General features: G+C 37.0%; 1 protein-coding gene across 1 annotated transcript in view; it reads right to left on the bottom strand.

Annotated features, from left to right (window-relative positions):
* The window catches only part of LOC126817630 (uncharacterized), a 34,702-nt gene that overhangs the window by 3,158 nt on the left and 8,093 nt on the right, over positions 1 to 23,451 (bottom strand). The window contains exons 8-29 of the mRNA XM_056100507.1: positions 23,097 to 23,323; positions 22,300 to 22,470; positions 21,198 to 21,425; positions 18,864 to 20,434; positions 17,803 to 17,895; positions 16,515 to 17,085; positions 15,131 to 16,050; positions 14,658 to 14,706; positions 14,464 to 14,542; positions 13,649 to 13,767; positions 13,017 to 13,134; positions 12,075 to 12,187; positions 11,234 to 11,366; positions 10,667 to 10,787; positions 9,226 to 9,370; positions 7,626 to 7,744; positions 6,461 to 6,598; positions 4,125 to 4,332; positions 3,040 to 3,898; positions 2,127 to 2,291; positions 1,137 to 1,265; positions 474 to 608 (exon numbers count right to left, since the gene is read on the bottom strand). Of these exons, the coding sequence (XP_055956482.1) occupies positions 474 to 608; positions 1,137 to 1,265; positions 2,127 to 2,291; positions 3,040 to 3,898; positions 4,125 to 4,332; positions 6,461 to 6,598; positions 7,626 to 7,744; positions 9,226 to 9,370; positions 10,667 to 10,787; positions 11,234 to 11,366; positions 12,075 to 12,187; positions 13,017 to 13,134; positions 13,649 to 13,767; positions 14,464 to 14,542; positions 14,658 to 14,706; positions 15,131 to 16,050; positions 16,515 to 17,085; positions 17,803 to 17,895; positions 18,864 to 20,434; positions 21,198 to 21,425; positions 22,300 to 22,470; positions 23,097 to 23,323 (6,411 nt within the window). The remainder of the gene's footprint in view (positions 1 to 473; positions 609 to 1,136; positions 1,266 to 2,126; positions 2,292 to 3,039; positions 3,899 to 4,124; positions 4,333 to 6,460; positions 6,599 to 7,625; positions 7,745 to 9,225; positions 9,371 to 10,666; positions 10,788 to 11,233; positions 11,367 to 12,074; positions 12,188 to 13,016; positions 13,135 to 13,648; positions 13,768 to 14,463; positions 14,543 to 14,657; positions 14,707 to 15,130; positions 16,051 to 16,514; positions 17,086 to 17,802; positions 17,896 to 18,863; positions 20,435 to 21,197; positions 21,426 to 22,299; positions 22,471 to 23,096; positions 23,324 to 23,451) is intronic.

Here is a 23,451-nt window from a genome sequence, read left to right on the forward strand (position 1 = left end):
CCCGAATTTCGCTCAACACCCTCTTTTATAACCCCCTAATTCCTTTACATCATAGCCTGATCTTGGTGTTAATTTCCTTCCCAAATATTGAATAAACATCCCCCATACCCCAGAGACCGGGAGGAGAACATTACCTTATTTGGTCTACCTAGCACATGTCATAAACAAGATAGTATTTGATGGATATTTTAACAATAGTAAGGACATAACCAGTGTTTTTACCTGTTTTTATATATAATAAGTCAATTTAATTTGAGTGCGTGAGACTTCTACACAATGTGTGAATCTAATTATTATTTAAAGATACAATATGGTCGTAAAGACAACAGTACTACAACAGTACTACAGTAATTCAAAATTTCATTATCTTATTTCACTATTATACACATTCCTTGCATCTAATCACAGAAAAGATGATCACTCTAATCTCGTGCTTAACCTAGTGCAGAAAATATGTTGTTATTTGTACTTACTGAGAGCTCTGCGTTTAATAGTTTCTGGTGCTTCTGAATTAATAGTTTTTAATTGTTCAACGTATGTTTTTGGTTTATGAATAGGTTTATGTGATCTCATTACAGTTCTTACTGGTATCGGAGTACTTCTCTTTCCTGTAAAACAAACACAAAATATTATTATACTATGTACCTTTAGGCTTGGGTATTACGGCCATATTTTTTGATAGCCCTATGTACCTTCTTCATCAAGCATAATATTTCTCATTTTTAAAATGAAATCGAGATTAATGTCCTACATTTTTGCATTAACCTGGATTGGTAGAGAGAGAGAGAGAGAGAGAGAGAGAGAGATAGAGAGGGAGAGAGAGAGAGAGAGAGAAATGGGGTTTAACATCCACTCGACACAAACTAGGCTATTTCGGGACTAACTTAAGGTTAAATTAAATTTCAATAATTTTCTCATGTCTAGTGGGAGGATATCGGAGCACCTGGAGAAAACTTACGCAGTATGACAGGCCACCCATCTTGTCGTGCAAGCGGGGAATCGAAAACATGCTACCTGACTCAGTTACAGATCTTAGGATCTAAAGTGCCAGGGATAAACCATTCGGCCACAAAACCCTCCTGAGACAGATCCAACTCACGTAACTTTATGACTCATGAATAAGACAAATTACTAACCCTTGAATTTTGATGTAGAAGCCTCTCTATTGATCTTCTGTAGTTGTTGTACATATGTTACAGGTTTATGTGCTGGACCAACAGGTTTAGATGGTCTGTAAGAACTTATAGCATGACTTGATGTACCACCTAGAATATAATTATAATAACTCATAGCATGACTTCTACTTGATATACCATACAATTATAATAACTCATAGCATGACTTGATATACCACACAATTATAATAACTCATAGCATGACTTAATGTACCACACAATTATAATAACTCATAGCATGACTTCTACTTGATATACCACACAATTATAATAACTCATAGCATGACTTGATGTACCACCTATAATATTAGAAATGAAATGAAATGGGGGTTTAACATCCTACTTTTCTGAAAGTCTGTCAAGGGTTCTGTAACGTGAGCGCCAAGATGTAACACAAGACCTCAGTCTTTCATCACATTTCAACATCTAGACATTGTTCCTTGTCAGGCCATCCTGCACCACTGACAATGGGCAATTGCGCGGGAAATCCTAAGCTTCCTCCCAGCCAAGAGCAGACTTCCTAATTAGCTGAACCAAAATGTTATGCACTAAGCCACCGCAGGTGATCTTATTCCAAACAGGGATTTGAAACCCACCACATGACTCAATGACAGATCTAGTATCAAGAGAGAGAGAGAGGGTTTAACATCCACTTGAAACAAACTAGGTCATTTCGAGACTAACATGGTTCAATTCATTTCGATAAATGGCTTGCGCATAGATGTTTTTAGCAGTGGGAGGAAATTGAAGGACCCGGAGAAAAGCCACGAGATTGAACAGGCCACCCGCCTCCTTGTCACGTAAAACCGGGCATTCAAAACCACGCCATTTGACTCAATGACAGACCTCAAGATACAACGCACACGTGCTAACCATTCGGCCATCCAACCCCTCTCCTTACAATAAAACATGCACACGTTAAACTATTTGACCAACCAACCCCTAACTTACCTAATGACTGCCTTGAAACTAATGGTGTTGAATATTTGTGTTTTGGTTTCATTTCCTGTAAACGCTCAGCGTAAGTTTTTACTCGACGGATTCCACTAATTTCCGGTTGAGTAGAGGTTTTAATTATTGCTGGTGCAGAGCCTCGTCTTGCTTCTTTAATATCTACTGAAAATTAAAATTAGATTCATCATTCACAAGTGTCTTTCATTTGGGTGAAAAAAGTTATTATTAATTTAGAAACTACCACTGTATAGGCTTACTGTAATCATTACAAACATTGTATATTGTAATTATTACCCATACTGTGTATGGTAATTATAACCTACATTGTGTATTGTAATATTACCCACATTGTGTATTGTAATTATTACCCACATTGTCTATTGTAATTATTACCAACATTGTGTATTGTAATTATAACCAATATTGTGTATTGTAATTATTACCAACATTGTGTATTGTAATTATAACCAATATTGTGTATTGTAATATTACAAACATTGTGTATAGTAATTATTATCCACACTGTGTACTGTAATTATTGTACACAAGATATTTCTAGAAAAGACACATAATTAGATAGACACATCCTGGAATAGACATGCAATCAGAGAGAGAGAGAGAGAGAGAGAGAGAGAGGGAGAGGTCCATTCGACACAAACTAGCTCATTTTGGGACTAACATATGGTACAATTTTATATCAATAATTCGCTTGTGCTTAGGCGTCTTTAGCAGTTGGAGGAAACTGGAGGACCTGAAGAAAAGCCATGAGGTTGGACAGACGACCCTACTCCTTGTCACGTACAACCGGGAAATCGAAACCACGCCAGTTGACTCAATGACAGACCTTATAGTAAATCGTGCACACCCGGCCACAATCAGACAGAAAAGACAGACAATAAGATAGACATACCAGTGGAGGATCGATCACTTCTATCTGTACGTGATGTATCACGTGGTGTAAGTGATGCCAGTCGATCTACGTAAGATTCAGAAGGTCCAGGCTGAATATCTTTTCTTGTGACTTCTGGTCGCTGTAATTTAACCAACTTTGTAAAGGGTTTAGGTTTGTATTCGATTCTCGCTCTACGTTCATCGGAAGATAACTCTCTGATTCTCGCTCTACGTTCATCAGGAGGAGATAACTCTCTGTGGAGATCTTCTGGAGATTCGTGTTCTGCCATCTGTCGGACGTATTCCATTAAATCGCTGCTGGTATGAGCAGACGGGAGATACTCTTCACTCTCCATTAGCTCCAACTCAAGATCTTCCATATTGTATTTATGCGCAATTTCAGCCAATTTTTCTTCTTTCATTCGTCTCTCATATTGCTCTTGCCGTTTCTGATAATTAATCGCAGGTTGTGGAGTTATCGACGTTCCAGATAATCGCCCGTCCACTCGCCATTTTGTACGAATGGACGATACACTTGGTTTCATATTTTCCCATTCTTTAGCTTTGATCTTTAACTCTGCTGCTTTTCGCACACTGCGCAGCGGCGTTTTCTTTGGCGGTGGTGATTTCTTTATTGTTCTAGTGGCACTGAATTTGGAAGCCAACTTGGGCGGCTTGGCTCTTTCTGATTTTGGAGTCGGTGGTTGCCTTGGTGATGGAACTGGTAGCAAAGATGGCGCTGGTTGTTCTACTAAAATATCTCCCATTAATATTTCTGCTTCAAGCAGACGCTGCCTCATGAAATGTGCCTCTTGTTGGCGTCTTGTTTCCTGTCGTTCGCGTGTATGAGTTTCTATTTCTTTACCTGTGAAGGTTGACTGAAATACAAAAAACAAGTTGAATATGATTTCATATACTTTAGGGAAAATCTATTTTCAGACTGGGTGGGGAAAGTCTATTAACAGGCTGGGTCGGGAAAGTCTATTAACAGGCTGGGTTGGGAAAGTCTATTTTCCGGCTGAGTTGGACACAATATGATTAAAAAAGTGTGATGGACAGTCAGACGAACCATCGAAGGGGGACATCAATCATTTATTGACTTACATCAAAACCACCAGCCGTTCGATACGGATGTATTTCATGTTCTCTTAGTTTATCTAATCTCTCACGATATTCATCCTGCTGCTTGACGTGACGATCGGCCATCCATTTCTGTAAAACACGTCTCTTCTCTTCTTTATCTTCGGTTGCGTCTGTTTTATGTATCAGTTCTTCTAAAGTTTCGACACCAGTTGAACCGTAGATAACTCTCCTACAAAATTATGTCAATTTAAAACATTATTGATTCAACAAATAGAAAATATATTCTGAGACAAGTTACTTTGAGAGAGAGAGAGAGAGGGAGAGAGAGAGAGAGAAGTGTGCATGTACAACAAGTCTTGGCAGTTTGAAGTCAATAAAGAGCCAATGATACATCTGTATAGCTGCTTCTACTCTTTTAGTTTTCAAGCACCTGTTTTATGAAATAATCTACCTTTTAGTTTAAGATGTTGTACATCTCTATATTCTTTTAAAAAACAATTTAAATCACATTTATTTAATCGGGCTTTTAACTGACTGTATACAACTGTTAAAATATCCATAATTTTGGTTTTATATTATCACTTTTTAAAGTGCCCATGAACACATGATGTGAAAGAGCGCACAATTTATAATAATAATAATATTATTGGCTGAGAAAGCAGACATGAATAGAAGAAAAGGGGGTAGCTACATCCGTTATATTATCCATCAAATTCTATTTAAGGCTGTACTTCTGTCCAGCGATGACCATTTCATATTTTAACAGTAATATTTTTATAGATGACATTTAATCAACACAGATCCTATTTTGTTTTCTTTTTTTTTATAGTCACTACATTAGGATCTGGCTATAACCCATGTTTTTTTATAGTCACTACATTAGGATCTGGCTATAACCCATGTTTTTTTATAGTCACTACACTAGGATCTGGCTATAACCCATGTTTTTTTATAGTCACTACACTTGGATCTGGAAGAGTTGTTATATAGCCGGTGTTCTGACGTGAGGGATTAACCAATGAAATTGTCTGTAAGTATCCCACTAGAAACATCAACACCGATTAGTTAATGAAATGTCTGAAGTTATAGGGTCAAAGGTTACTCGTATGACACCCGACATGACCACCCAATACAACCGGTCAGATCTTCATGTAGGGGAGGCCATCAAGAGTATAACAAGATGACTAGATATCAACATCCCGCGCCCTTGCACTTGTTTGGAAGAAATAAGGAAAAGTAACTTGTTTCTGCTATTTGTAATCAATATAGAAATGTATCAAATTTCGCAAACAGTTTCACTGGTCCTAATATTGTGGCCCTGTTTAGTAGATATTGCTCTCTATTTCTGAAAACTAATGACTAATTGCTATTTACTAGAAGATTTGAGATAATTCATGACATTAAGCTCTGGTTTTAAAAATTAGACATGACTACATAGAAAATAGAAATATTTTGCAAGTGGAGGGAACTGGAGCTTTAGACAAATCTCATATTCCGACACATGGAATATCAATTTACAGAATTTCATACTCTGATCACAGTAACTCGGCAAGGCAGGGTCGCTACTCCCTGTAAGGTTTGCACAACAACCTTTGCCTACCTCAATTAGCTGCTGTATGTTAAACAATAAACTTATACATCAGAAAATAAAATACTATAATAGGTTAATGTTTGTACAAAGTTTCAAAAAGATTTCTTGAACAGATAATAAAATATGCTCCAGAAACAAAATCAGGATGGAAGGCTGGATTTCAGAAAATAAAATAATGGGTAAAATTATTTTAAAGGTATCTTGAACAGTCAAATGGGTTTCCATGGAAACACATAAAATTATCAAATCTGAGAAATTCAAAATAAGTGCCATGAAGATATCTTGAACGATTTATGAGATATGCTCCAGAAACAAAATTGTACACCAAAAACTAAGTAAAATTTGTTTCCATGGAAACACACAAAATATTAATCCCAGAAATTCCTAAATAGCAAAAGGCACAACTACTGTAACGGGTTGATGTGTGTGCAAAGTTTCAGAAAGATATCTTGAACGGTTTATGAGATATGCTCCAGAAACAAAATTGTACACTAAAAACTAAGTCAAATGTGTTTCCATGGAAACACAAAAAAAATTAATTAATGAAATTACTAAATAGCAAAAGGCACAACTACTGTAATAGGTTGATGTGTGTGCAAAGTTTCAGAAAGATATCTTGAACGGTTTATGAGATATGCTCCGGAAACGAAATTGGACGGACGGAAGGACGGACGGACCCCATTTCAATATCCCTCCCTAACTTCGTTCGGCGCGGGATAAAAAACCGAAACGATCTGTAATTTAATCAGATTGACATTCTATTTACCTGGACTCAGCTTTGAATTTGAGAGCTTCTGCTTCTTCATGAGACAAACCAGTTGCTTCAAGATCGACTCCACCCTCTAATAATACTTCACCAATAATATCACTCAGATCAGATAGACCTGATAATCTAACATCTTCACTGAAATATAAAATATACTCTATATAATAAACTCTGTATAATAAACTTGACTCTTAAAACATATTTATCGTTACATCAGGGGACATAATCCATGAAGTTATTGTTAAATACATGCCAATTTCGAAAGGAACCAAGATCTTTGGGAGATAAACATGTATTTCAAGTTTCGTTAAAATCAGATAAAAAGTTTGACCTGTAGAGTTTAAAGTTACAATTTCATATTTTCTAAGAAAGTCAAAACATAATTATTTCTATGTCTTTTGCTCAATAGGTTATCAAATCACTATTATACGATCATGGGCATTATTTCCCACCCTTAAAAATCTATGACACAGGAAATAACAACACAATTACCTCCCCTGTTTTGCTATTGACAACATGGGGCAGCCATTTTCCAACGTTGGAATTTGAAGTTAAAAATGATATTTTTGCCAATTTCTCAGCTGGCAATAGCGAATTATAGGATTAATAGGATTATTCTTTAACAAGGTAGGACTGTTTATGGATACCATCTATTTTAAGGCTTTATTTTAATACATTTTAAAAATACAACTTGAAAATTTGCAATTGCAACTTTAAACAAACAAATTTTGGAAGGACGGACAGGGGCGACAATAATAAAGGCCTACATGCACAAGAAGATGTGGACATATAAAAAGGGATAGGAACATATATACATCTACCAATTATGGCTATTTCTTGTCAAAATTTCAAATATTCATAACTTTGCACATAATATATATAATGAAATGAAATAGGGTTTAATGTCCTACTGTTCTGCTCCTATATTGGGCTAATGAAGACAGGCATATGCCATACAGTGTGCTAGGAGGGAAATGTTGCCCGAGCATCGGCACTATGGTCTACTCTTTATGTTGAATTCCAACTGCCAAGGGACCTTTTATGTGCACGCCAATTTACACACGGGGCCTCAGTTTTTGGTCCCATCCGAACGACTAGACAACTGTCCCTGTAAGGCCTTCCGTCTTGCACCAGATATATAAATATTAGAATTAGAATAACTAACGTTTGTTTGTTTTCTGTAGATCTGCGTGTCGTAGTTCTCGCTGATTTTCTAGCACTGGCCACTGGTGATTTCTGTGAAATTGTTGGTTTTTGTTTATCTTCCATACTTGAAGTCATTACCTGTAAAAATACAAATAATCTTATTGTTCATGTCTTTATATGTTAATTTTCCATTTTTCAGAAAAATATCAATTTTCCACGGTTTAACCCAGGCTTACTCAAATTAAGAAAAGAAAACAATGACAGATAAGTGTTCTGGTTGGGATTCACATCAAAATTAAAAGAGATCCATCCGAAGATTCCAGCAAAAGACATAGGTTTTGCTGGTTTGTTCTTTTCAAACTGGTAGTTTGCCAGAGATTCCTCAAATGTCTATCAGAGATTTTAAACAAGCAGTAGGTCTTTCTTTAGGCCTGAAATGTTATATAAACTATTAACCAGACAAGACCATAATCAACTCTCAATGCCATCAGATGGCTGCGATATAATTAGATTTAAATACGTTTTGTGGTCAATTAGATTGAAATATGGTCGATTTGGTTACTGTAAAAACGGATAATCAGATTTTGTTTATTATCGTACCAACGGTAGTAATGACAACCAAGGCTAGCCTATATAATATAGGCCTATAATTTTATCACCGATATCTAGGCTCAGAGTGAAGTAATTTGACTGAGATATTCAGCATATTCTCTTTACATTATCTATATTTTTAACTATTATAGCGAGAACTGTCAACTCTTTATCTAAATCTTACCTAATACTGCTTTAAGTAAAACCTGATGAAAAAAAAAAAATTACAATCTAACCTCATCTCTCGCTCTATCAAGTTGTATTTCCCGATCTGTTAGTCTAGGATGTCCAGCCTCATCTCTAGCTCTATTAAGTTGTATTTCTCTATTAGTTAGTCTTGGATGTCCAGCCTCATCTAATATCTCTAGCGTACTCATTATCTAAAATAACAAATTAATATATATACACTACAATATTTCATGAACTTAAAATGGGGGTTTAATACTCATTATCATTATTACATATGGGGGATGCGCGATTCGGAATCCAGAATGTCCCTTATTGACAGAATCACAATCGAGTGACGCAGAATTTAGTCCTGTCAGTTCTGTCAGTCCTGACAACAGAGGTGGTGTGAGTAGAATCATGACGTAATTTAACACAACGAATATGTTTCGGCTGCATGGTTGGTTGAGATATTTACTTATCCAGTTGACGCATGCGTTGTAGCCCGAAATAACCCTTTTCACTCGATTGTCACTATTTTTGGGATTGAGAGAATTCAATTCCCGAACGTTCTTATTACCATGATTACATATGGTAATTAATTTGAGAGGAAGAATTCATCCCTTCCTAGTGTGTCATTATAACACTAAAATATTTCATGTACGTAAACGGGTTCTTCTACATGCTACACAGTAGGACTGTTTATTTTTAATCCCATCCCCAACAACTATAGGCACATGTAAGAAATGAGTGGGGAAGAATTTTGCCTCGACAGCTGCAAAGGTTTCACTCTACTCTTCTTTTTATCCCCAACAGAAAACGGGTCATCTAAATGTATACACAATAATATAAAACATACTTACCCTTCTAGAACTCTCAAAATCTTGTTCAATATTATTCGACATTTCATCAATGGCAGCCACCTGATCGTTTAATTCACGTAATCTTTTAATCAACGATGTTTTAGAATATCTCATACTTTCTCTTGGTAATACACCCAGATACAAACTGAAGAAGAATATGGTCGATACATTTAAATATATATCCAATTTATTGACATGTGGATGGTATCAAAAACAAAATAAATATGAAATGAATTGAAATAGGTTTTAATGTCCTACTTTTCTGCATCATGCAGGATATTGAAAGAGAGAGAAATGGGGTTTAACATCCACTTGACACAAACTACATGTAGGTCATTTAGGACTAACATATGGTTCAATTTTATTTCAGTAATTCGCTTGCGCTTATTGGGTCTTTAGTGGTGGGAGGAAACCGGAGGACACGGAGAAATCCCACGAGATTGGACGATGACCCTACTCCTTGTCAGGTACAAGCTGGGAATCAAAACCATGCCACTTGACTCAATTACAGACCTGATGATTCAACACGACCCAACCCTGAACATGTTATATGAAAGGGCACACTATAAATATGCTGTAATAATAAAAATAATAATAATAATATAACATATGCAGTGTGATATGAGGAACATTTTGTTCATAATAAAGCATGTAGAAGTCGATCTACCTGTATGTGAATGAATTCTTTAATTCACAGAAATCAAGCATCATGATTTAACAAAAATACATACTTAATTAATTCCGTAGAATCCTCCATTCTCAATATTTGTGTAAAATTATATTTCACAAACTTTTAAATACATTATTATTTTTTCTTTTTCCATTATCTTACTTAGATGATATGACAGTAGAATGATGTCATACAAATGTATGATGTCATAACTGAATGATGTCACTAAGATCAGGAGCTAACAAGGTAAATGAAATGAAATATAGTTTAACGTCCTATTGTTCTGTTCTGACTGTGCTATGAAGGAAATTTTGCCTGGGCAATGGCACTATGACCTACTCTTATATCGAATTCCAACTGCCGAGGGATCATTTACCTGCACGCCAATGTATACACGGGGCCTGGTTTTTTGTGCCATCCTAACGACTAGACAGCTGTCCTTGTCAGGCCCTCCATCCTACACCACTAAAAAGGGGAAACCACGCAGGAAAATTCTGATGAACAGCTAACATGTCACATGACTACATGGGGTTGTTATTTCCGCGAATCTTTTACGTCCACTCCATTTCTAACATCAGAACATCCAGATACAATATCCTTGTCAGGGTAGTTTGCATTACTCTTGACAAACCAGAGGAAAGAGTGAAAACTCCCATTGTTATCAACGTGAAGAAATCATAGCTATAAATTTATATTATCACGCCCAAGTCCTTGGTTTCAAATAGCAGTTTTTCAAAATGGTGATCTTAAATTAAAACTGACAAAGCCTACCTATCCTGATTGGTGTATCTGTTTTTACGATCTAACATTTTAGCTGTGACTGGATCGTAACCATAGTGACGTGGAGGTAAAACTGGTTCAAGACTTTCTCGTAACAGTTCTTCTGTTTCACCTAATAATATAAACAAATATACGGTCATGTGATCACTACATGTACTAGTCATGTGATCACTACTGGTCATGTGATCACTACTGGGCTAAATGACTTTCCACAAACATCACCTATCAAGGCACATCTGCTATGTGCTATGAGGAAAATTTTGCCCAGGCAGCAGCACTATGGCCTACTCTTATATCGAATTCCAACTGCCAACTAATCTTTTATGTGCACATCAATGTATTCATGGAACCTTGGTTTTTCAGCCCATCCGAACTACTAGACAGCAGTCTGTCCTGCACCACTGACAAGGGGAAACAACGTCGGATAATCCCGATGAACTCTCTCGGTCAATGCAGGGATCGAACACCCGACCTCCAGACTAGCCAACCGGCATCTTACCCACTTAGCCACCATGGCTCCGTGAAATACATAAAGTTATGAAAACAAAAACTATTTACCGATATGTTGATGTCTAGTTGAGGATGGTTGAAATCGTTCGTCCTGTTTATCGTCTCTATCAGGAATATCATTAAAAACATCAGATGCTCGAATATCAACCACATTTAAATATGATCTTCCACGTTCTTGATTCTATATAAAAAATATTAACACATTTATAGCCACAAAAAATAAAATTTCACCATGTTTGTTTCATGTTTAGTTTAATAACCGAAATGGTGTCAATTCTATGATATATAATTACTTGAGGTGCTCCACTATCTATAACCAATGCTAGACAAGACGAGCGTCTAAGACACCACTGAAACTGAAACGATATCACCCTTAGTGGAGAGAGAGAGAGAGAAATGGGGCGTTACATCCATTCAACACATTTTGGGGCTAACATATCGTTCAATTTTTATTTCAATAATTTGCTTGCGGGTAAGGGTCTTTAGCAGTGGGAGTAAACCAGAGGACCCGGAGAAAACGCCTGAGGTTGGACAGACGACCCTACTCCTTGTCACATACAACCAGGGAATTGAAACCACGCCAGTTGGCTCTATGACAGACCTTATAAAACAGCGCGCACGTGCTAACCATTCAGTCATCCAGTCATATGGTTCAATTTTATTTCAATAATTCACTTACGCATAGGGGTCTTTAGCAGTGGGAGGAAACTGGAGGACCCAGAGAAAACCCACGAGGTTGGACAGGCGACCCTACTCCTTGTCACGTACAACCGGGGAATCGAAACGAGGCCAGTTGACTCAATGACAGACCTTATAATACAACGCCCACACGCTACCCATTCGGCCACCCAACCCCCACCCTTGGTGAAAGCAGACGTTATTATCTTACCTCTCCTTCTTCACCATCTTTAAAACCAAGTTTAAGATAAATATCAGGTGGTAAAACACGGCCATGTTGTCGTTTATTGTATTCTATAACGGCTTCCTGTATCGGGTCACTTCCTGTAATAACATCATCAAACATAAACTGGAACTTGATAAAAAGAGGTGGGGGGGGGGACAGTTTGACCTGCCATATTAAAGAAATATTGTACCTCTTACTAGATCTTGTTTTTTGTTTTAAGGAAATTGCTTTGTTGTGCCTTGATATATTCTTTGGACCTTAAACATACATTATGTAAGAATTAAATCTGCCTAATGCAGGTCTTTCTTTTACCTTCAAATATTATATAATTTTCTTAATTAGACATTTATTCACCTGACAAACCTACAATCCACCCTCTAGAGCATCGGATGGCTGAGATTTACAAACCTACAATCCACCCTCTAGAGCATCGGATGGCTGAGATTTACAAACTTGTGAGATTTAAACATTTAATGATAATATGGATAATAGAGATTTTGTCTTGGTTGTCCAGTACCATTTCTACGATAGTAAACGATCTATGCTGAAAATTAAGGTAATTTGACTGAAATTTTCAACAGATCCCTTTTCATTATCTATTTGTGAATTATTATAGCGAGAACGACCGGGGCCCTGTTTCACGAAATTTTAACTAGAGATAAAGTCCAAATTTTAGTAGATACTTCAATTTTGATTGGCTAAGCACTAAAATCAATCTAATATTATCCAATCAAATTACTAAAATTGGATTTCATCTTAGTTAAAATTTCGTGAAACAGGCCCCAGCTCTTTATCTAAATCTTACATAATGTATCTTTAAGTATGTAATGCCCGATTTGATATTTATTATAGTGAGAACTGTCAACTCTTTATCTTAATCTTACATAATGTATCTTCAAATATGTCCGAGTGTGATTAGTATTATACCTGTATCTTTAGTTATGGATGTCCAGGCGTCTGCTCTTCGTGCCGATTCAGCTTCCAGAATCGGATCTGGTTCAGCGATAGCATCAATCATTTCTTTAGTCATGGTTGAGAAATCAACCTGAATCAAACAAATAAATCATCACTTCAAGTACAGTTAGAAAAGAGAGAGAGAGAGATGGGGTTTAACGTCCACTTGACACAAACAAGGTCATTTTGGGACCGACATATGGTTCAATTTTATTTCAATAATTCGCTTACGCATAGGGGTCTTTAGCAGTGGGAGGAAACCAAAGGACACAGAGAAAACCCATGAGGTTGGATAGGCGACCCTACTCCTTGTCACGTACAACCGGGGAATCAAAACCAGGCCAGTTGACTCAATGACAGACTTTATGATACAGCGCCCACAAGCTAACCATTCAGCCATCCAACCCCCCAGATTGTTTTAATCAACATTTAGTAACTGTAAGTCAAGAGTGACTGTGTATATGCATCGCCATTGTACTATGGTAGTCATTCTGGGCTTGATAACAAGAGGGAACCCTCGTCGAAACTTCCTCAGAAATAAACTTCTAAGTAACTTTTACTCCATCATCTACAAATGTTTTACATATTTAAAATAAATGTTTTACCTTTTTCTTCTTTTGTCTTTGTTCTTTCATCTTTAAAGCAAGTAAATATTGAAATCTGGTATCTGTGTCTGCCTCAGATCCTAGTATCTCATCTAATCTAAGATGATGATCAAACGCTCCTACAATACACACAAACTAGGTCATTTTGAGACTAACATAAGGTTCAGTTTTATCTCAATAATTGCGTTACTGATGTTATATCATTATTTTCTATTTGTTTTCTTCTAATGTTTATGTGTTAAACTTACATAATGGCAACCATGTCATTAGTCAGTCTCGGTCACCCTTCCCATAATAAATCCCATAATTCTGGCATTAATATAAACAAACGTGAGTCGTGACGACGAATTAGGATTAATTTAAAAAAGATAGATATGACCCATGAAGAGAGAAATGAAGAAGAGTGATGGAGATTGAACTGGCATGGAATCAAATGGATTTTTTGAAATGTCATTCTTGAATTAATTTCATTGGCGTCAACATCTTGTTTGAGGACTAGTTACCTCCCTTAGACTTTATGATAATGTAAAAGACCGATAATCTAGTCAATGACCTATTATTCACATATGTTGACAACGCATCCAGACTAATATTCTTAGAATATTTTTCTGGATGATAGAGACTAGTCATTAGTTGGCCCGACTCTCTTTTTACATTGCTCCAGTGAACACAGAAAAAATACCAAGGTTTTACTAGGAAAGATTCCCTTTTTCCAGTGGAAATAACAAATTTGTTCTTGACAAATCAGAGAGGATTGTGCCTGACATTGTCTGTGACAGGTGTTTTATATCCAGGTGTATGTATGTATTTTTTACCTGGTTTAATAGCGTAACCATCATGTAATGGTTCTTGTTCTTCTGTTTCACTTTCTTCTTCTTCTTCTTCATCTTCTTCCTGATGGTAAAACAAACCAATTATTCATACCGGTATTTGTTTTCGAAGCAATCCAATCTCAAGAAAGTAATGGTGTATATATTTACCTGTAGAATGTAATGGTGTATATATTTACCTGTAGAATGTCCTCTTCTGATGTTTGTTTTACTTTAACGACTTTACTTCTACAAATAGAAAGTATATCATTTATTTTACAGGAGACACAGACTAGGTCATTTCGGGAATAACATAGGGTTCAATTTTATTTCAATAATTCGCTTGCGCATAGGGGTCTTTAGCATTGGGAGGAATCTGGTGGACCCAGAGAAAACCCACTATGTTGGACAGGCGACCCTACTCCTTGTCACGTACAAACGGGGAATCGAAACTACGGCAGTTGACTCAATGACAGACTCTTTGATACAGCGCGCACATGCTAACCATTTGGCCATCCACCCCCTCTCATTTTTTAAAGAGATGAGAAAGATAGAACTGGGAGTTTAACAATCGAAGGCTGAGCTTGGTGGAATAATTCTAGAATATTTTTAGTATTTAATCTATAGCTATATTCTCAATCATTATTTCACTATCTGTAATATTGACACAAACCTTTTCTTAGTTGTGATAATTTTCTTGGTTTGTATTTTTTCTTCCGTCTGCTCTTTCATCTTCTGAATCTTTTCCTTCTCAGATTCCACTTTTTGTAGAAGTTGCTCGGGCGACAAAAGTTGTTCAGGGTTGACAAACTGCCCCAAATGAGACTCCTTCCCAAGTTCAATATAGGGAGGCTTCGTTTCTTGTAATTGCAATAAGGGAATTCCAAACCTGTGTTTTGGGTCTTTTGAGGGAGCCATGGATCTCTGTGGTGGTTGTCCACCAGATGCTGGTGCTGGTGGTAATATTGGAATTTTATTGGCCAAGTTTTTAAATTGAAATTGAGGATAACTCTGTAATTTTAGCAACTGTATTGGTTCTCTGGGCTGTTTATGATGTGGTTGATGCTCAGACCATGCTTCTTGCGGAATCTTTGGGAAGAAAAAGTTGGGCTGATTTGTGTCTCTTTCTGCGGTCATCCTTAGAAATTTAGGAATGAGGTTCACGTTGTTTGCATCAGTTTTTAACGCAGCGTTGACATAACCAACATGACGACTATTATCCAATCCTAGCAATGGAAATCCCTTATTTTCTTTACCATGAGCTGGTTTAGTTTTCAAGCTGCCAGATGCAACAGGTTGTATGTTCTCATGCTGGAGATATTTCAATTCTTGTAAAACTCGGTCAACTTTAACGGGTCCTTTTTTATCCAACTTGTTCGAACTGCGATGTAGTGAAGTTTCTAATTCATCTAGGTTCATGCTATTATCGGTTGGGTTATATAACGAGTCGTGTCGACGCTCCGGAGATCTGTGACGTGTGCTCTGTTGTTGTCGTTGAGGTGGTTCTCTCAGTACCCGATGCTGCGTTGGTAAACTTGATACACTAGTGTCATCTATAGCTCCCATCATGGCCATCAAACTATGATGCTGAACCTGAGAAAAGACAACCAAAACATCGATATGAAATGAAATGAAATGTGGTTTAACATCCTACTGTTCTGCTCCGAACTGGCCTAATGAAGACGGGCATACGCCATACAGTGTGCTATGAGGGAAATTTTGCACGGGCAGCGGCCCTACGGCCTACTCTTATACTGAATTCCAAATGTTGAGGGATCTGTTACGTGCATGCCAAGGTACACATGGGACTTCGGTTTATCATCTGATCTTAATGACTAGACAGCTGTCCTGGTCAGACCCTCCTGCACCACTGACAAGGTGAAAGGACCTCAGAAAATCCTGATGAACTTTATTGGCCAATGTAAGGATCGAACACACAACCATCAGGCCCGTGGCTCCACATCCAATACAGCAATAACACGCAGTCAACTCAATCTGATCTAAATCAAACAAGTTATTCAAAAATATTCTGCTATTTTATATAATTAGAAACATACCTCCATTATTCTTCTCATTTCTGATCGAACAATATTCTGTAGTTGATTGGCTAAACTTGAATTAAAACCAGAATCATTATAAGACTGTCTTCTGCTCACATGACCCTGTTGACCTTTTGTATCGGGACTACGACTACGAGATCTGGTAGCTTTAACAGACATTTGTGGACTGGTTGATCTAGCATTCATTTCAGTATGTATCTTAGTACTTGTAGGACTGGTAGATCTTTCTAAAGAAGATGTCAATGAGGCTTTTAAGATGGACGATCTTTCTAGTGAACTGTTTTTTGATTGGTTGGGAGAAGATGCTCTATCACCATTCTTTGAAGACTTCTTATCCCGGAATTCACGTTGACTTGTAATTGATTCGTTTCTTGTACTTGTCGTAGTTTTGCGTTGTAAAGACGATTGGACAGAACTCTCTATTATTTCGTTTGGTCTACTCTTGCCTTTCTTTTTGCTCACAGGCGTACTGGTGTTCGGAGAAGCAGAATTGTTTCGTTCAGGAGAACTGTCAGGGTAAACGGTCCGATTCAAAAATGACAGATCTTCTCTGGTTGGACTTCCAGTTCTAGAAATCACAAATAAAATGAGGTTTACCATTCGACATAGAAATCCCCCCAACAAATATAAACATATATAAAGTTAAAAATTAAATACTATATACTACAAGCATGTGGTCGTGGGATCAAATCCACAATACATGTATCCATGACAACCCAATGTCACATATATCTATAGTATTGAATATTGAAATGAAGTAAGGTTTACTCTTCATTGATTTCCAACTGTCAAGGGTTATTTTACGTGCACATAAATGTATGTGTACACAGGACCTAAGTTTTTCATCCCATTTGAACGACTAGACAAGGGGAAACCATGTGGGAAACCATGAGGAACTTCTCAGTCAACACTGGAATTGAACCTAGGAGTTCCTTACTCACTGAGCAATTGTCTTCCTCAGTGAGTCAGTCTTATTTACTGAGCCATTGTGTTACTCACTGAACCACCTTGGCTTCCAGTCATAGTAAATACTACTTGTATATGAAAGAACTTTACAGAGGAACATGGTTCATTTCGTGTTCTATTTGGATTTCAGTACTGTTTCAGATTTTCTCTCAAAGACACACGATTTCTGACTTGGAATATTTGAAAAGTAAATTCGCTGTGACCACTCAGACTGATAATTAGGTCATTTAAGCTGAACATATCGTAATTCTATGGTTGCTATGGCCATGTGTATAATAAATAGATCTGTGCGAGAACTCTGACAATCTGACGGACTCACCCTCTGATGACTGACAACGACTGTTTTAATTCTCCGTTTAAATCGTAAGATTGTAGGGTACTCTCGCTATCACAACTTTCATCATCGGCATCTCTACAATACAAAAATACAGGATTAGTTTCTTTCTAGTATTCACTCTAATCTGGGTATCATTTAATCTTGTGTATTTAGCACTAATTTCTTTCACATTCATTTAATATCATATCTTTGTTTAAAATCACCGAAAATCATCTTATTTGTACTTGTGTCTAGTTTAAAGCTGACCAATCAATTTTGATAGTGAGAGTCTAATTTACAAGCATTTAATTTCTCAATCATTGTTAAAAAATAAACAACCCAATTGATTATTGATGTATAATGATTAATTTTTGAATAGTGGTCAGGAAATTAAATACATGTACTTGTAAATTATCATTATCAAAATTGAATGGTCAGCTTTAAACAGGACACAAGTACAAATTAGATGATTTTTGGTGATTTTAAATGATTTTTTAATATCGTCATATTTTATAACTTTCTAGTATGAATATTCTGGCAAGTTAAATACGCTTTAATATCATCATATTTTGGAGTTTGACTGACAAACTTAACCCTTTAGCTCCATTGACCTCCAGGAACCTCACTAACTATGGCGCCTTATCTCCACTTCATGTACACAATTTTTAAAAAACCTTATTTTCATGCTTTGATTTGATGCCCCCCCCCCTCTGAAATGGGTTCCTGAGTCCGTATCTCTCTAAGTGTCACTGTGTGAGAGAGAGAAATGGGGGTTAATGTCCACTCAACACAAACTAGTTCATTTGGGGACTAACATATGGTTCAATTTTATTCCAATAACTCGCTTGTGCGTAGGGGTCTTCAGCAGTGGGAGGAAACCGGAGGACCTGGAGAAAACCGGACAGGCGACCCTACTCCTTGTCACATACAACCAGGGAATCGAAACCACGCCAGTTGACTCAATGACAGACCGTACGATACAGCGTGCTGGTGCTAACCATTCAGCCATCAAACCCCCCGTAAATTAAAAAGATATTTTGGGTTGATCATAATGTGATATTTACCCTTCTAGAATATGTTGGTAGGCATTTCTAATTCCATCTTCTGATGTTGTTGTCTTATTGGCTTCTTCGTAACTTTTACCAACAAATTGATCTGGTGGTTGTGATCTACTGTTGCGTAGCGATTGTTCCAGCTGGGATCTAACTGGCGAACGCACGGGTGAAGCGTGTTGTTTTTCAATGGATGCTTGTCGTACTTTCTTTTTGATCTTCTTTTTTCTCTCTTGGGGTTCGGATATAAAACCTTGTCCAGCATCCTGGATCGCGTACGTATTTGGGTTGTATTTATTTTCCAGTAACCACAGTGACAACAGAATCAACTGAGCAGGAATTTGAATTTTTATTGTGGGGTGACTGTCAAAGATATCCTGTTGCCCGAGACCAAATGAATGACTCTTCCTGCACCAAGCTTCCAACCATTCCAATAGTAACTGAAGAAGTTTGTATTTCCTTCCGAACTTCACATCGAGGCTCCAGGAGTTGTTCTCATCAACATCGGGTTTATAAAGATGGTCTTCGGATTGAGAAAATTTGGAAGCCAAATTCGTGACATTCTGCTGACTCCCCTTTCTTGGCGATTTTTGCGAATGGTCAAAGAAACTTTTAGACGGAGAATCTTCCACGAGGACGTCCAATCCGCCTTCACTGTTGAATCTCTTCACGACACCCTGCTTATTTGTCTCTTCCACAACGCTTTTACTGCGGAATAGCCCTTGAGATTTGGATCCGGGCGTCGGTTCCTGATTGAGAGAGAGGTTAGAGTTGTATTTCTGGGTCAATATACTTTGACTTCGAGCAAAAGCCAAGGATGATCTACTGGAACTTCTGGAGGCGGACATTACAATGAGAGAATATTTCTTCTTCTCAGCACTAGTAAAATCTCTTTCTGAAAAAACGGCCAATTCCCTACTGATGATTGCATCGGCAAAGGACCCAAGAAGAGGCAGATCTCGCGGACGATTTACGCTTCTTTCTAAATCCAATAGCTTTTCAAAACTCACAGCAGCAAATGTGTCCAGGAATTCAAAATATGACTGCTTTGTCTCGAACTGTCTCGATCCAATGTGAAGGTCAACGTAACATTTTGTTTTTTCACCTCCGTTATTGAAAACAAACTCTTCAAAACTTCCAAATGTCTTTCCTTTCTTCTTCAAAACTTTTGTAACTGCCTGACATTGTTTACTAAAATAAGTTGCAAGTGATTTTCCTCGCGGAGATGCACCGTAAAACGTGACCGATTTACGCACATCTGTTCCACTATCGTCATTGAGTTCCTTATTCGCAGATTTTCCATCATCCTCCGGAGTGACGATTACCCCTTCCCAACTATACAAGATCTTCTCTAGTTTTTCCTGAATTTCTGGATCCAAATTTTCAAAGTCGTAATAGTGTTCAGCGAGGATGTCTGCGGTATCTTCAGAGGGAGGTAACTCCATCAATAATGATAGGACTACTTTATACATGCTGCTTTCATCTGGTAAATAATGACAAAATGAAAGTAGATGTACTGCCCATTGAAGAGTCGTAAAACATTCTTGTAGCCATGCTTGTTGATCTTTGTCTTCTAAATCAGCCTGGAATAAAAATATGTAATAAAACTCAGGTGGAATTCTTTATTAGAACGGTGCAGCCATATTTTGATTTAATCTTAAAATGGTGAAGCGAGGCTAAGCTTCGAACAACCAGTGCGGTGATTGCAATTAATGCACACATCTTGTCAAACCTTCAAAAGCTAATATCTTCACTTGCAATGGAGCAATTAGAATGAAATTTTCAACATATTAATTCTACATTATCTATTTTCAGAACTATTATAGCAAGAATGGCCACCTCTTTATCTAAATCTTACATAATGTATCTTCAAATGACAGTAATCAAATATAAAACACAAAATAGATAAACAATACCACGCAATTAATAAACTATTATAAACTGCTGGTAAACAAACAATAAAGGAAAAGAAGGTTTGTTATACAATTAGCACATCCCTTGGACCTTGTTTACTTGTTGTAATATTTCACCATATTCAGGGCCAGATTTACCTACTTGTGGGCCTTACGTCAAACCCCTCGGTGAAATGTTTTACAGAGGCCTCATATTCCCCGCCCTATACTTATTATACAGGGGCCCTTATGGTTTTAAATATATTATATAATGAAATCCCCAGTGTACTCTTGAAACAAGGTTATACCCTGGTACGCTCTGTTTCAATTTAGTTACAAGGGGGCCCCCCAGATCTCTGTGGATCCTAGGCCTATCAATAAATCCTGTGATTATATTCCATATAAATCATGGTTGTGTAAGACTGTGCACCATTGATACAAAATATTTATTTACCTTGGACTGAGTTGAATGTATCCTGTTGAGAAATTTCTCTTTTTCTCGCAATTTTAGCGAGAGTTTATCTCTAGCATGTAACAACCACAATAACGAACAGAAATCTCTGAAACAAGTGAGAACGTGTTGCGTAGAATAATTTCTATTAAACTGTGACAGATGGGATGTTAGTGATTGATACTGTTGTAAAATGGACGGAACTTCTGCACATGGACCTTCTGTATTCGCCTGCAAATAGAAAAACACATTATAACACATATTTTGTTTGAATGGCATTTAGTAAATGGGATATAATCAAATAACATTCTATTTATGGATTAACAATTACTATGGTTTATTTCACTGTGATGTTTCAATTGTATTGAATTGAAAATGGTGTTGTCTTTGATCCTCTGTGCGAACCACGAACACTATAAACATGAGATTTGATTATTTCCTGCATATTTTTTATTCTGCTGTAAAAATAAGAGAGAGAGAGAGAGAGAGAGAGAGAGAGAGAGAGAGAGAGAGAGAGAGAGAGAGGTTTAAGGTCCACACTAGACACAAACTAGATCATTTTGGGACTAGCATATAGTTCAATTTTATTTCAATAATTCGCTTGTACTTAGGGGTCTTTAGCAGTAGGATGAAACTGGAAGACCTGAAGAAAACCCATGAGGTTGGACAGTCGACCCTATTCCTTGTCACGTACAAGCGGGGAATCGAAACCACGCCAGATGACTCAATGATCATAACATAAATGTATGGTGTTACATTCTGAGTCAAGACTTTTCTTATACAAGTCTTGTTTATTGTGATTTAGATTAACAACATATTTCTTTTAAAAGAATCTTTAGCAATTTTTAAATACATTTTTAATGTTTTACACGTAAAAAAGAAAAATCTAACTGTAAGTATTGTGTTTCATGGTATAATTCTTTGAAATTCCAACTAAAACATGATGCATTTTATTGTTAAATGTATCATAATCTAATTTATCTATTGCAAATAGAGTCATCGCTTTAATTCAATTAGTAATTCTGTTCCATATTATGTGTTTATTACGTATGTCAGCTGCTTAATGGCAGTCAAAGAAGAAAAGAAGAAGTATAGAATTACGTACGCGAAATTGTTTTGCTTTCTCCTGTATGCTGATTAGCTGTTTTGTATACCATGTGATACAAGGTAAAGAAAGATGGCTGCCACTCAATACGGAGAGAATTAACTGTATTAAAGATGAGATCTGTTCTCGTATTTTCTCTTCTTTCTCCAGACTAGGAGGAGACGTCTGCTGCTGTAAATAAATTAATATATATATATCAACTTTCTCCAGACTAGGAGGAGACGTCTGCTGCTGTAAATAAATTAATATATATATATCAACTTTCTCCAGACTAGGAGGAGACGTCTGCTGCTGTAAATAAATTAATATATATATATATATATCAACTTTCTCCAGACCAGAAGGAGATGTCTGATGCTGCTACAAATAAATTAATATATATATCAACTCAATAATACACAATATAACTAAATTGTAAGATAACATAACGTTACATAACGTAACATAACATAACATAATGTAAATGAAATGGGGTTTAACGTCCTACTGTTCTGCTCCTATACTGGGCTAATGAACATGAGCATATGTCGTACAGTGTGCTATAAAGGATATTCTGCCCAGACAGCACATATGCCATACAGTGTGCTATGAGGGAAATTTTACTCGGACTGCGTCACTACGACTTACTCTTATTTCTAATTCCAACTATGAATGGTTCTTTTACATGCATGTCAATGTTTACGCATGACCTTGATTTTTGTCCGATCCGAATGACCAGGCTCTCTGTCCTGCACAACTGACAAGGGTCAGCCACCCCAGACATTCCCGAGGACCAGTATAAGTAATGTAAATGTTACCTGTTTTATACGTGTAGGTTGTGGACAGTACAGCGGAGGTGAGGGAAGATAAAAATCAGACGGAACTAATGGATACAGATTCTTGACGACCTTCTTTAGTTTGTGTATCAGACCATCTAGTAACCATGGTACCACTTCAACTTTACACATAATACCAGCAGTTAATAATTCCTTTATCGTCTGTGTTAAATGGTCGATGTCAGTATCGTTCGTAATCACCACCGGATCTGAAAGAGGGAGTAATGTTGTATAACCTTCGCTCAAAACTAGCTAGATTATTTTGGGACTAACACGTCATGTTTTACCAGACCATAATCAACTCTTGATGCCATCGCTAGCCTGCAATATTTAGCTA

The sequence above is a fragment of the Patella vulgata genome, chromosome 4 (assembly GCF_932274485.2).
Source record: "Patella vulgata chromosome 4, xgPatVulg1.2, whole genome shotgun sequence".
NCBI lineage: Eukaryota > Metazoa > Mollusca > Gastropoda > Patellidae > Patella > Patella vulgata.